The sequence below is a fragment of the Lissotriton helveticus genome, chromosome 1_1 (assembly GCF_964261635.1).
Source record: "Lissotriton helveticus chromosome 1_1, aLisHel1.1, whole genome shotgun sequence".
Classification (NCBI taxonomy): domain Eukaryota; kingdom Metazoa; phylum Chordata; class Amphibia; order Caudata; family Salamandridae; genus Lissotriton; species Lissotriton helveticus.
In genome coordinates, this window is record NC_136057.1 from 1,315,374,908 (window position 1) to 1,315,390,067 (window position 15,160).

At 42.1% G+C, this 15,160-nt stretch overlaps 1 protein-coding gene across 1 annotated transcript in view; it reads right to left on the minus strand.

The window, feature by feature from the left end:
- The window catches only part of EPHX3 (epoxide hydrolase 3), a 155,906-nt gene that overhangs the window by 65,331 nt on the left and 75,415 nt on the right, over positions 1-15,160 (minus strand). The window contains exons 3-4 of the mRNA XM_078681669.1: positions 11,895-11,980; positions 6,005-6,162 (exon numbers count right to left, since the gene is read on the minus strand). Of these exons, the coding sequence (XP_078537795.1) occupies positions 6,005-6,162; positions 11,895-11,980 (244 nt within the window). The remainder of the gene's footprint in view (positions 1-6,004; positions 6,163-11,894; positions 11,981-15,160) is intronic.

Genomic DNA, 15,160 nt, shown 5'->3' on the forward strand with positions numbered 1-15,160 from the left:
GAAACTGTACAGTGTATGCTGCGCTTTACAAATGCCTTTCACATCACATCACATCACATCAAACCATTTTTTATGGGCAGACTTTTTCCTACTAAAAAGCCTCTTCAACCTCAGACACACATTTTAAAAATGTCTACGGAATCATTTAGCCTCTCTAAGGCTTCCTCTTCTGGCACCAAACCAAAAAGAGTCAAGAATGATCCGCCTTCTCCGATTCAGTCATCCTCAAATCCGGTCCTGGATACAATTCTGGATGAATTACGTGCACTCAAACCCTTCATGAGTGCTACAAACGAGAAACTGCAGTTGATTGAAGATAGATGAATCAGCATGGAAAGTAAGATCACCGAAATGGAACAACATGTGGGCCACATTCAAGACTTGACGACCAAGATTCCTATGTTGGAACAAGAAATCCAAAAGCTTAAGCTTCATACCGAGGACCTTGAAAATCGCAACAGAAGGAACAACTTACGCATTTATGGTCTGCCGGAAAATATTGAGGGCCCTGACCTCCTTTCCTTCCTGAAGAAATTTTTACCTGAACTCTTAAACCTTCAGTCTTCTGCACCTCTAAACATTCAAAGAGCACATCGGCTTGGTCGCCTTCAACCTCATTCCACCAGACCACAAGGTATCATATTGCTCTTCCTAGAATTTACTGACCTAATGCGAGTACTGAAATGTGCTAGAGAGAAACGTCGTCTTGTTTGGTCTGGTCATAACATCTTTATTTTCCAAGATGTTTCTAACGCGACCAATGCTCGACGCAAGGAATTTCTGGCACTACGTCCTCAAATGAGATCTCTGAATATTCGCTATGGTATACTACATTCCTGCCTCTGCAAAGTTACTCACTAGGGTGTTTCACGCTCTTTTGTAAATCCGAACAAATTAAAATTGTTCCTGCAATCTATTACCAGATCATCTATGGACACAAATATCTAATTTACACTGTTCTCATGTTATTTCAATGCGATTACTACTTTTTAGGTTACTAATTTGGTTCTCTAGTTATGTTCTCTAAATTTTGGTTACGTGGTTCGAAATGTTCTTAATATATTTCCTTCTATTCTCTCCGATGTTGCTTCTTGTTTTTGGATGCTTACATGCCTGTTTCTCTTCTTACTCCCTTTTTCTCTCAGATCTACCTTATGGTTCTTGATCTGTCTCTTCTTTTTCTTTCTTACTTGTTTCTCATTCTTTCTTGTTATTTCCTACCCTTCCTATTTCTGTTTTCCCCTTTTTATTTCCTTTTTTCCCTTTCTCTCCTTTATCACTTCATACTGTTTACTATTTTGTTGCTATCTATTATTGACAAATGGTGTCTTTTTGTCTTCATTGTTATTTTTGCAATGTGTCATCATCATGTGTCCCCTTGTATCTCATCCTTCTCCCTCATTTTCCATGTATCACTTTCACTCTTCTTCCTCTCTTTACAACTCCATATGGATTTTCTTCCTTTATCTCCTCATGTTCTTTATAATCCCAATGTATTACCTTGTTATTGACAAATGTTGTCTTTTGGCTTTTATTGTTGTCTCTGCAGTGTTTCAATATTGTTCCTGTACTCTTGTCTCTAAAGTGATAGATGCTTAATATTGTGTCGTGGAACGTCCGTGGTTTGGGTCATCCTATCAAGCATCAGAAGGTACTCTCTCACTTGTTAAAGTTGAATTGTCAAATTGCTTTTTTGCAGGAAACTCACTGCAATGATGTAGAGTCTCTTAAGCTTAAACGCCAGTGGGTGGGCCAGGTTGTTTTTTCACCTGCGGTCAACCGCAACGGTGGGGTTGCAATCCTATGTCATAAATCTTTGCAAATTCAAGGTTTGTCTACTGAAAATGACACAAGTGGACGATGGGCAATACTTCAGGCCAAGGTTCATAATAAAAGGATTACTGTCTTCAACATATATGGACCAGTTAAACCTGACCCTGATTTTTGGAATATGATTAACTTAAAATTATCTTCCATTACCAACCCCAATATTATCGTTGCTGGAGACTTTAACAATTGGCTTGATCCTTTTTCCGACAGAAAATCAAAATGCCAATTTAAACCTGATAAATCTCATAAATCATTTCAATCTGCTATTGCCTCTCGTCCACTTTTTGATGTATGAAAAACCTGCAATCCTGATAAATATGAATTTACATTTTTCTCAAATGTTCATCATACTATGTCACTTATTGATTATATTTTGGTTTCAAAATCCCTTTTACCCTCTGTTCAATCTTCTGAAATTGGATCCATTTTTATTTCTGACCTGTCTCCTCGTCATTTGATTTATCCCATACCAACTCTAAACATGCCCGGTGGAGATTCAACAACTCACTTTTGTCTGACCAATCCTACATGTCTGAGGCTACCTCTTTCATAAATGAGTTTTTTCTATTTAATAAATCCAGTGATACTTCAGTCCATAACAACTGGGATGCCTTTAAGGCATCCTTTAGAGCTTTCACCATTGCCTACACGGCCAAAAAAAAGAAATTACTGAACTCCCAATATCTCTCTGTTTTTAAACATATTAAATCTCTCGAACACTCTTTCTTCACATCTAATTCTCCTTCTCATCTCCGAGACCTTATAAAGGCAAAGTCAGATTTAAATAAACTAGCTACAACGGATGCTTGCAATATTTTACTTAAAGTAAAATCCAAATATCACGGGGGTCAAACTAAAGCAGGTAAAATGTTGGCCAACTATTTAAAAATTAAAACAGAAAAGAAAACCATTGGTCCTCTCCGTAACACTATCACTAACAAATTACTTCATTCTGATTCTGATATTGTTAATGCTTTCCAATCCTATTATCACTCTCTATATATGGATGATACACATCCTTCTGAATGTGATACTCAGTCTTTTTTTGATGATCTTCCCTCTCCCCCATCTGTGCCTGATGCTATGCCTCTCCTTGAAACAGATATATCTCTTCAGGAGATCCTTGATGCCATTAAATCTTTGAGGAGGGCCAGGGCCCCTGGCCCGGACGGTTTTTCCATTGAACTAATTTCTTCTTTCTCCTCTACTTTGCTCCTCCTCTACTTGAACTTTTTAATTCCTTCATATCTAAATCAAAACCTGAGGGATCCTTTTTAGATGCTCTTATTATAATCATCCCTAAACCAGACAAAGATCATACCCTCTGCCAAAATTATCGTCCAATATCATTAATCAATTATGATTGTAAAATCTTTGCAAAAATTCTTGCTTCTAGATTGGATAACGTTATACCCCTACTAATCAAACCTGACCAATCCGGCTTTATTAGAGGTTGACTTACCTCAGATAACACTAGGATGTTTTCCAATGTTCTTGCGTTGGGGAAAAGGTATCCTGATCCTCTAGCTGCATTATCCCTTGATGCAGAAAAAGCATTTAATCGTGTAGATTGGCCATTCATGTTCAAAACTCTTAATTGGTTTGGTTTCGGTCCTAAATTTATTTCACTTATTAAATTATTATATCTTGAACCCCGGGCATCCATTTCTGTCAATGGTCTTTTGTCCCCATATTTTAATTTACATAGAGGTACTAGACAAGGTTGTCCACTTTCCCCTCTTTTATTTCTTCTTTGTCTAGAACCTTTCCTTGAACGCATTCGTCATAACCCCTTAATAACTGGTTTTCAACATAAATCCAACGAAATCAAATTATCTGCCTATGCAGATGATATCTTGGTCTATCTCTCTAACCCTCCTACCTCTCTGCCTCCTTTTTTAACAAGAAATAGATTTATACTCTAAAGTTTCTGGCTATAAACTACATTTTTCCAAAACTGAGTTCTTACCTTTAAACTCCACTTGTTATCAATACATGTTTTCTGACACCAACTTAAAGTGGTGTCCCTCTAAAATTAAATACCTGGGTGTATGGTTTTCCTTTAATATCCCTCACACTCTTTCACACAATTTTAATGCACTAAAACTTAAGATTCAAACTTCATTTAATTCTTGGTCTCCTCTTTTTCTATCTTGGTGGGGTAGATTGGATACCATCAAAATGATGATTGTTCCCCTCATTCTTTTTTTACTTTCTATGTTACCATTTAAAATTCCCAATTACTATTTTATACAACTCGATTCTCTTTGTATTAAATTCTTGTGGAATAATAAACCATCTCGTATTGCCTTATCTAAATTAATTAAACCAAAAACTGAAGGAGGTGTACGATTTCCTAATTTCCTAATTTTAAATTATATCATACCGCTTTTTTACTTAGACAATTCTATGCTTTTAATAAGCAGGATCATGACTCACCGATACCCAGATGGATTGCTTTTGAGCGCTCCTTACTACATGAATTTTCCTTTTCCGACATCTGCTCTATGTCCAATTGTACCTTCATTTCTCAATAGTCTTTCTTGTCTCTTCCATTTGGTATAATAAATTCATAAAATTCTGACACAAATCATTCTACTTCAAACATTGGAAAGAAAAGGGTATTTTTTATGTTCATCAATTAGTATCCCATAACTCTGTCATGCCCTTCACTGCATTACAAGAACGTTACAATTTACCGCTATCCTACTTTCCCCAATACTCACAAATATCCAATGCCCTACGGCCATTCTTGTCATCCCAAAAATTTTCTGATGACACCACTCCATTTACTTCCCTGACCCCTTTGAACACAATTCTACCTGACTCCACTCCCAAAGCTTCTGTTATATATAAGCTTTTGTCTAGTCCCATATCTGATAGATCAAAATCCACTATAGAATTAGCTTGGGAAGAAGACCTCTCTATATCCCTTTCCACTAACAGATGGAATAAACTATGGCATAAAATTTTCACTACCTAAAAAGCTGCTAACATTACTCAATCTTTGTTTTTTCTTTACAACAGAGCGGTTTGTACTCCGGTTCATATTCATAAGATTAATCCCTCTTATTCTCCCCTTTGTTGGTCTTGTGTCTCCTCGGATGGCTCATTGTTACATTTAATATATTACTGTCCCAATGTTCTTAAATTTTGGAAATCCACTTGGTCTATATCCTCTAAGATATTTAATTGTAATATCCCCTTATCAATTCAAAATGTATTTCTTGGGCCCATGTCCGATGATCTTTCGGACTCCTCACTAAAGTTGAAACTATTTGACCTTTTCATTTCACAAGCATTTAAAGTTATTTTAACTTGTTGGACAGGAAATTCTAAAATTTGTACGTTAAAGTGGTGGAACCTTATTTGCAATGAACATAGAATCTCTACTGTCTCATCATCAACATTATCTCAGAAAATCAAGTCTGACTTACTCTGGATTCCCTTTACTACTTTCCTATCTTCCAACCTTTCCATACATTAATTACTTATCACATTCTTTCCCCTTCCCCTCTTCTCTTCTATCCTTTTCTTTTCTTGTTTTCTTCTCTCTTCTCCCCATTTTTTCTTTCTTCTTACTCCTTACTTTTAAAAATGTTATTCCATTACCACCTGTTTTAATATGTACCCATAACTATTCTTACTCATTTTCTCATTCATAAGATGGTTTCCTTACCCCTTTTTCTCATTATCTCTGTATCAGATTGTTCCTTGCTATAATATCTTTTGATGATAAATGTTTTATCACACTACTGTTCCATCTTATGTTTTTCTGCTAAGTTTGGTACTTTACTGTTATACCAATAAAAATTATTTAAAAAAATAAATGCTACTGCCAAAAGTTGCCTAAATTATACAAATAAATCTGGTGCATAATCACCTGCAGGTGGGACTAATATATTGATTAAAAGTTGTCTGAGACTAGAAGCTATTGAAGTTGAGTAGTCTCCTCTGGCCACGCTGTGAACATGTAAACTACCAGAAGAGGGCAGCATAGTATGAATAATGCTTCTGTAATCGAAGCCTTTAGTCTTAAAAAATATAAGGATCCCGGCTTTCTAAACACATGCCATATAAGAAGGCTTGTACGAGTACACTGACAAGTGCTATGAAATACAATAAATTATTAACTAAAAGCAGGAACTGAGCTGCCTCTTTGAAGCCATATTACCTAGAGCTTCAAGGAAATCTTTGATGTCAGCCACCAGGGTGTCCAGCTTGTAGTTGTCACGTCCAGAGGGAGCATCTGTGCCGCCATATCCTCGCAGGTCCATGGCTACCACCCAGTGCTTGCTGTGGAAAGCCTCCAGCTGATAGCGCCAGGAGAACCTGCAGGTAGAAAAGACTTTTGTCACCAGAGCATGTGTGTGGGAAAGAATGAGAGATTAAAATGGAAGAAGAGCTGGTGAGCAAGCTTGAGGAAATGAGAGTGCACGGGGAGGAGAGAGAGATGCCAAGCTAGCAACAACGTGCGAGGGAGAAAGAAAGTGAAAGATATACAGAGCAAGCTGGAGAATGTGTGAGTACTCCAGAGCGATAGTGGGAGAAAGATGGAACTCAGCATGCATGGGCACAAGTCATCAACCGTGCTGAATAAATAACACAAAGAAGAAGAAAATAAGAGCATTGACATACATACCCTCAAAGCAAGCACACAAAGTATGAGGGAGAAAGACACAGGGGAGCAGATACCAATCAAGAACAGAAATGCTACATACCACCAAAAGAGAGGCAGGGTGCACTCAGGGACCTGGGTAGGCAACTATCTGGCAGTGGAGACAGACACGCCAGCACCAGCACTTGAGAAGTTAGAGGCGAAAGGCCAAATAAAAATGGTGCATTGAAGGAAACACCATTTTTGCTGGGCATGGTAACATTTTACAAACTCATTTTACTAGCACAGGGTTTGTATCTTATGTGCCACATACCATCCCGACTAGGGGCTACTGGGCAATACACATTCGCTCAGTATTCAGACAGACAGACTCGACTGTCCTCCTGAGGCGGAAATCCGGGAGACATACTGTATGCTGTTGTAATTTTACCTGTTAAATACTTTGATTACTTTGATTTTTTGCCGGATTTTAATCGTGCTCACCTTGCAGTATCTTGCACCCAGCTCACCCCGCAGACACCCTTCACCCAGCCAAGATAGGCGCTGAGGCTGAAGGAGACTGAGGCGCTGAATCAGAATAGCGGCCATCTTAGGGGAGTAAATGCACAGCGCTCTAGTGCTCTAGGCGACAGTATAAAGGCAGGGACTCGTGGGGCATTACAAGACTTGACTGTCCTCCTGAGGCGGAAAGCCGGGAGACATACTGTATGCTGTTGTAATTTTACCTGTTAAATACTTTGATTACTTTGATTTTTCGCCATATTTTAATCGTGCTCACCTTGCAGTATCTTGCACCCAGCTCACCCCGCAGACACCCTTCACCCAGCGAGATAGGCGCTGAGGCTGAAGGAGACTGAGGCGCTGAATCAGAATAGCGGCCATCTTAAGGGAGTAAATGCACAGCGCTCTAGGCGACAGTATAAAGGCAGGGACTCGTGGGGCATCGCGAGACTCGACTGTCCTCCTGAGGCGGAAAGCCGGGAGACATACTGTATGCTGTTGTAATTTTACCTGTTAAATACTTTGATTACTTTAATTTTTCGCCGGATTTTAATCGTGCTCACCTTGCAGTATCTTGCACCCAGCTCACCCCGCAGACACCCTTCACCCAGCGAGATAGGCGCTGAGGCTGAAGGAGACTGAGGCGCTGAATCAGAATAGCGGCCATCTTAAGGGAGTAAATGCACAGCGCTCTAGCGCTCTAGGCGACAGTATAAAGGCAGGGACTCGTGGGGCATCGCGAGACTCGACTGTCCTCCTGAGGCGGAAAGCCGGGAGACATACTGTATGCTGTTGTAATTTTACCTGTTAAATACTTTGATTACTTTGATTTTTTGCCGGATTTTAATCGTGCTCACCTTGCAGTATCTTGCACCCAGCTCACCCCGCAGACACCCTTCACCCAGCCAAGATAGGCGCTGAGGCTGAAGGAGACTGAGGCGCTGAATCAGAATAGCGGCCATCTTAGGGGAGTAAATGCACAGCGCTCTAGTGCTCTAGGCGACAGTATAAAGGCAGGGACTCGTGGGGCATTACAAGACTTGACTGTCCTCCTGAGGCGGAAAGCCGGGAGACATACTGTATGCTGTTGTAATTTTACCTGTTAAATACTTTGATTACTTTGATTTTTCGCCATATTTTAATCGTGCTCACCTTGCAGTATCTTGCACCCAGCTCACCCCGCAGACACCCTTCACCCAGCGAGATAGGCGCTGAGGCTGAAGGAGACTGAGGCGCTGAATCAGAATAGCGGCCATCTTAAGGGAGTAAATGCACAGCGCTCTAGGCGACAGTATAAAGGCAGGGACTCGTGGGGCATCGCGAGACTCGACTGTCCTCCTGAGGCGGAAAGCCGGGAGACATACTGTATGCTGTTGTAATTTTACCTGTTAAATACTTTGATTACTTTAATTTTTCGCCGGATTTTAATCGTGCTCACCTTGCAGTATCTTGCACCCAGCTCACCCCGCAGACACCCTTCACCCAGCCGAGATAGGCGCTGATGCTGAAGGAGACTGAGGTGCCTAATCAGAATAGCGGGCATCTTAGGGGAGTAAATGCACAGCGCTCTAGCGCTCTAGGCGACAGTATAAAGGCAGACGGACATGCCTCCGCGTAGCGGACGCGATCAGCGGGCGCGCCTTTGTCGCGCCGAAGTCAAGCCAAAGTCCAGCCCGTCTGCGCCCGTCCACACTGAGGATGAGCCAGGGGCTGGGCACGCTGCTCAGGGCTCAGGTAATCTCCATTAATCAATTGTCTAGAGACCTCATAATGTCATTGAAAAAGCAGCCCAATTGTTGTCATCAGGCTCTTAACGTAGATACCTGGGTAGGGCCTGTTAGCTGCTATGGCTGTAAACAGGTACTCAAACCCTACCAAAGACCCAGGAGAGAAGGGGCACTCAAGACTATAACTGGCGGACTTATAAATGCAAGATCTATGTGCAAAAATGCACCACATGTGCATGACCTAATAGTAGAGGGGGAGCTGGACTGTCTGTTCATCACCGAGACATGGTTAAAAGAATGGTCAAATCCGGACATTGTACACGCTCTCCCCCCAGGGTTCTCAATCCAGAGATTGGATAGACAAGTACAGCGTGGTGGAGGCTTGGCAATTATTCACCGAGACTCTTTATCATGTAAGATCACGGAGCTAGTTGACATTAAAGGAGCAGAAAGTATCTGTTTCTGCCTTCAGCTCCATGATTCGTTTACTTTCGCTGGGGCTCTAGTATATCGCCCACCGGGTCAGCAAACTCAGTTTTTGGAAAGCTTGGGGTAAGTGCTGAGAAAACTGACACTCAAGTTCTCTAACTTTACATTATTGAGAGACCTGAATCTCCACCTGGATGACAGCACCGATCCGACTGTAATCTGTTTCAGAGACATAATGAATGTTCTAGGGCTAACCTTGAGAACTGTAGACCCGACCCACAGAGCGGGCCATATCCTGGACTGTATTTGTTCCAACTTAGATTCGATTAAAGTAGAGCCCCCCCTGACACAAACTTGGTTAGATCACAAACTCATCGCGTTCAGCATTCTAGTGGACAGTAGGGGGGTAATAAAGAAGGAGGTACAAAGCTGTGGGAGGAACTCACCACGTTGGGGTAAAATTATAGATCACCCTGACTTTCTGTGATGGGTGAAGGAGGGCAAACCCATCCTGACAGGGAATACCACCACAGACAATCAGCGGTTTGGGGAATGGATCAGTGACATAGGGAATCAGATGAAACCCTTAGGCTCAGATTGCAGACCCCGCCCTAAGAAGAAATCGGCGCCCTGGTTCTCGATAACTTTAAAAGTAACACTAGGTGAAGTTAGGACACTAGAACGCAGATGGCGCCGTAATTACGATAGAAAAGAACATGATGTGTACAAGACGGCCAGGAGGCACTATCACGCTCTATTAAACATGCAAAGGCCGACTTTTACACAGCAGCTATCGAATCTACAAAAAATAAGCAGAAGGAAATCTTTAGAATTGTCAACAGTTTCAGAAATCCTAAATTCCTGACTCAGGAAATTTCACCATCCCAGTCTCTTTGCGACTCCATAGCCAGCTATTTTGAACAAAAAATACACAACCTCACTAAGGATTTTCCCCCATTCGAGCCAGTTGATTCAGAAGAAATTATTAAGGCCGACACAAATATGGCCTGCCTGAAGGCCTTTTCCCCGATTACTATGGAGGATACCCGCCATGCCATATCCCTAATTAAGTCAGGATCCCCTTTTGACCCATGTCCACCGGTCTTGTTAAAAGCCATGATAGAGGAGGCAACCCCCGTGATAAATTCTATTATTAATTTGTCACTCCTCTCAGCTGAGATTCCAGCACAATGGAAACTCGCAGTCGTAAAACCGCTCCAGAAGAAGATTTTACAGGATCCCACGACTTTGTCCAATTTGCGCCCTATTTCACTTCTCCCAGCACTCTGTAAACTGACGGAAACGTTTGTAAACAGACAGCTTACTGCATTTTTAGAAGGGAATAATATACTTCACGCTAATCAAGCGGGCTTCAGAGCCCAGCACTCCACGGAGTCTGCCCTTCTGTTTACAACTGAAACTATACAAGCTGCCATGAATCAGGGGAAAAAGGCTGTCCTGATCCTTTTAGACCTATCCGCAGCCTTTGATACGGTGTCCCATGCTATCCTTTTAGATCGCCTGGCTAGTGCTGGCATAGCAGGAACCGTATTAGAGTGGCTCAAGAACTTCCTGACGCATAGGCATCAAGTAACTACTTTAGGGCATTTTTGCTCAGTGGAAAAAATATTGAAGACAGGGGTACCTCAGGGCTCAAGTTTGAGCCCAACGCTTTTCAATCTTTACATGGTCCCCCTGATTAAATTAATTTCTTCCTTTGATATCAGCACGATTGCGTATGCTGATGACACGCAGTTGGTTCTAGTCCTTGATAAGGACATGGCGAATGCAGAACAAAACCTTAAAAACTGTCTAGCAGCGACATTCACATGGATGAAAAACAACCACCTGAAGTGCAATTCCACCAAAACGGAAATTCTGCCATTTGGACATAACAACCCATTCTCCCCTCAGAAATGGTGGCAGGAGAATGTGGAAGCTCCTCCTAGCACTATTAGTGCAGCACGAAATTTAGGGGTTACATTTTATGACACCCTCTCATTTAAACAGCAAGCAGGGGCAGTAGCAGGCTCCTGCTTCAACATCATAAAGTGTCTAAGGAAATTTTTCGGCCTGCTTCCCTTGGAAGCCAGGCGCACGGCGGCAGTGGCATTAATTACATCAAGACTGGACTACTGTAACAGCTTGTATGCAGGGTCAAATAAAACGGCCCTTCACAGGCTTCAGATGGTCCAGCACGCCTCCGCACGCCTGGTACTTAGATGGCCCAGAAAGTCCTCTGCTTCGGCTGCACTGGATGCCCTTCACTGGCTCCCCATCCACAAACGTATTCTGTTTAAGGTACTAATCATCACCTATAGGGCCTTTCATATGCAGGGTCCGATATACCTCTGCAGAAGCTTTACACGATATCATCCCTCCCGTAATCTTAGGTCCGCCACAACCAACCTGCTCATTGTTCCCAAATTCAGACTTTCTACGAAGGGAGGTAAATCCCTGGCAGTGATGGGCGCTAGGGCGTGGAATAAACTCCCACACCAACTGCGCCAGATCACCTCCGAACAAGGTTTCAGGAAATCGCTGAAGACCTGGATTTACAGCCTCTCGGATCCAGTATGCAAATCATTAGTGTAAGGTCTATTCCCTCCGTGGACAGTACGGCTGCGATCCATCATTCGGCTGGTTTGAGTAAAAGCGCCAAGATGCTCCTTGGAGTGATAGTGCGCTATATAAATGTCACATCACATCACACATCACATCACATCACAGTGCCAACCCAACTGAGGCCACTATCCCCAAGACAGTGAAAATCAAGGCGGTCTCTTTACCAGTTCTCCGGGAACCCATGAAGAAGCAGCATCAGTGGTTTGCCTTTCTCACCAGACGCCACATAGTGGAAGCGGATTCCTGAGCCCTGAGGTGCAAAAGATAGTAGCCCGACTTCAACAAGATGGAGTACAAATGAAGAGACGAAAATACAGAAAGCATTACAACATTGAGGTAAAAGTAATTCAAAGAAAAACGGTATCCTTCAGATGATGCAGCACACAACTGCCAGGCAGTCTAGTTAAAGAACAGCTAGAATTTAGGTGCCTGAGTCACAAAGGTAAGTTTGTGTAAATCTACTCCTGGGTAGGTCTACTACTGCAGCTTGGTGTAAACTTCTCTTTTTTACTGTTCACCATTTCCAATGGAGATTTACACGTAGGCATAGATTTACGGGTCTCCGCCTCCCTCCTTGAATGAGTGGAGCCTCCTACAACTGAATTTAGAACCATAAAGTTACTATAAGTAAATGTATGACCATTTTTTACGTTCTGCCTATTTGGTTGAGATGTCCATCACAGGGACGAAGATCTCCGAATGGAAGAGAATAAGCAAATACTATACATATTACCCGAATTACACACACATGACACCCATTCACTTAGAAAACAGATAAATACAGCCCACTCCCTAGGCTCTGAGCCCTTGCCCTTACCCTTAGTTTGCGCGACCAATAGGAATCACTTCAAGCAGCCAGGATGCAGACCAAAGCACTCAGGAGGACTTTCAGCCCTGGCGGTTACATCTGTGGTCAAACAGTACATGCTGCCTCCAGATAACCACAATGGAGAGAAGAAGGTGGCCATGTGGCCAGCCAACACAGATTCTGTAAATGCATTGTTGGAGGAAGCATGCACTATGGGAGATATTATAAAGAATTGCAGGATGAGGGGAGGCTGCTGAAGGAGAAGTTCTACAGCATTCAGGTGGCAAAGATAATTCCTGGAGGCAGAACTGGGTTCCGCCTCTGTCTGATTACTCAGGAGCACTATGTCCCTTTCACAATGCACTCTATCTTTCTAAATTGCCTGCCTGTGGCAGAGAACCCTAATACAGGGCCACTGGAATTATGCCACTCTGCAGCTGCAGCATTTTCGGCATAATTATGAATCTGGCGCACTTGCCACATAATCCATGCTCTGATGAACAATCTGCTAATTCTAACAGACAAAAAAACAGTTTCGGCTGAAATTAATCAAAGGTTACGTTACTAAAAAGGCTTTAACCATCACATGTTGCTGTGCAGTGGAAGACCATTTGCAAAGGTTGACTGGTCAACTTTTAGTTGCTTATTGAGTTTTAAACTAGTACTAATAAGGTGAAACTTTTGCCCATACAGTGTTAATGTATAAAAATGACATCATATTAAAATGATACAATCCCAAAATGTGCTGCACTGCGCCACATGATTTGCTTTTCTTGCCCCCTGACTGAGGGTCTCGTGTACAAATATGTCAAATAAGAATTTGTAAATTAAAACTGACAATGATTTGTAATTTGCAATTTTGTATTTGGAATGTATAAAAATGGAGTAAGTAAAAGTGGTCGCAATTTGCGCACTGACTTCTACTCAGTCAATCAATCAATAATCCTTTATTCGGTATTTAAAAAACACCATAAAAGTACATATTTATACAGATAAAAAACAATTAAAATACAATTCATGAACACCACCTGCCCGCAACAAAGTTGATTAGGAATAATTGGTGGAAAATTCATTCAGCACAACCCTCTTGCATTCCTTAGCCTTAGAGCAACCTTAATACAATTCATAATACAAAACAACGTTCGAGAATCATTGGCCCTTTGCAAGAATAATAGGGCGACCTTAGCATGTCTGAACTTGGCCTGTTTTAAAATACCTACTAAACAAGCATTTGCAATGCAATAGGTCTCGCAGCATTCAAGTTTGAGTTATTGGCCTTGTATATGACAATGTGTTGCATGATTTTTTTTGCAAACTCTGTATTGGCTGGTGGTGTTTGTGCCCGGTGAAAGCGTACACTGACGGATGGTGGTGTTTGTGCCCGGTGAAAGCATGCACTAACAACTTATGGTGTCTGTGTCTGGTGAAAGTGTGCACTGACGGCTGGTGGTGTGTGCCTGGTGAAAGTGTGCACTGGCCGCTGGTGGTGTGTGCCTGGTGAAAGGGTGCACTGGCGGCTGGTGGTGTTTGTGCCCGGTGAAAGCGCGCACTGACGGCTGGTGGCGTTTGTGCCTGTTGAAAGTGTGCACTGACGGCCGGTGGTGTGTATGCCTGTTGAAAGCGTGTACTGATGGCTAGTGGTGTGTGTGTGCCTGTTGAAAGTGTGCACTGATGGCTGGTGGTGTGTGTGCATGGTGGAAAAGCGTGCACTGACATGTTTAAAAGTAAAGTGCGCCATACTGCGATTGCTACAATAGTTAATTGTGGATGTGTTAACAATTGATGAGTGCACTGATGGCTGGTGGTGTGTGTGCCTGTAGAAAATGTGCCCGGCGCATTCAGAAAACAGTTGGCAGGCAACAAGAAGTAACCAGCTGGTTCATGTCAGACATGGACCTCTTCCCAAAGAGGGATCTATAAAATGCACCCGACATGAATGAAGCCCCTGCCTCGTGATCACAGTATTCAGCAGTGTCAAAACAGAAAAATGAAGTTAACAAATGGGTGAAATCGCGGGGTACAACCTGCTCATTTCTAATGAGTACTACAGAAAAAAAAACTAACATATGAGGGGACACCTACCTTACACCAAAACAGGCAATAAATAATGTAAACAAAGCTATGTTAAACATTAAATAAACCGGCCGTTTGTATAAAAACAAACGCCTAGCCGAAGGCATTTGATTCAAACAATCACGTTAATGATTTGCAAACCCAAAGCAAAATATAAGGGCAAACCTACGTTGTTCTCGATAAATAAGTTGCTAAAGTACAAATAGAAGTATTCTAGAAATGTCAAATGTGCACAGAAGCCAAACTCGAAAGGGGCAGCCTATATTCTACCTCTGAGGACGTACTACAGCTTGCACAAGTCGACACTGGTAGAAAAAAAAGGATTAGTGCACATCGCTAATAAACTCAATGGCATGGCACACGGCCAACATGCTAGAACATAAATAAACAATATGTCCCCGCCTGAAAGAAAAAAAATCATTGTTAGTCAAAGTACACCTGTCAATTCTACAGAAGATGTGATGTGTGCGCTTGGGGAATGGAATTCATGTGCTAGGTATTTCATAGAGTACACACACTCCAGAAGTTCACGTTGGAGAGGCACAAACC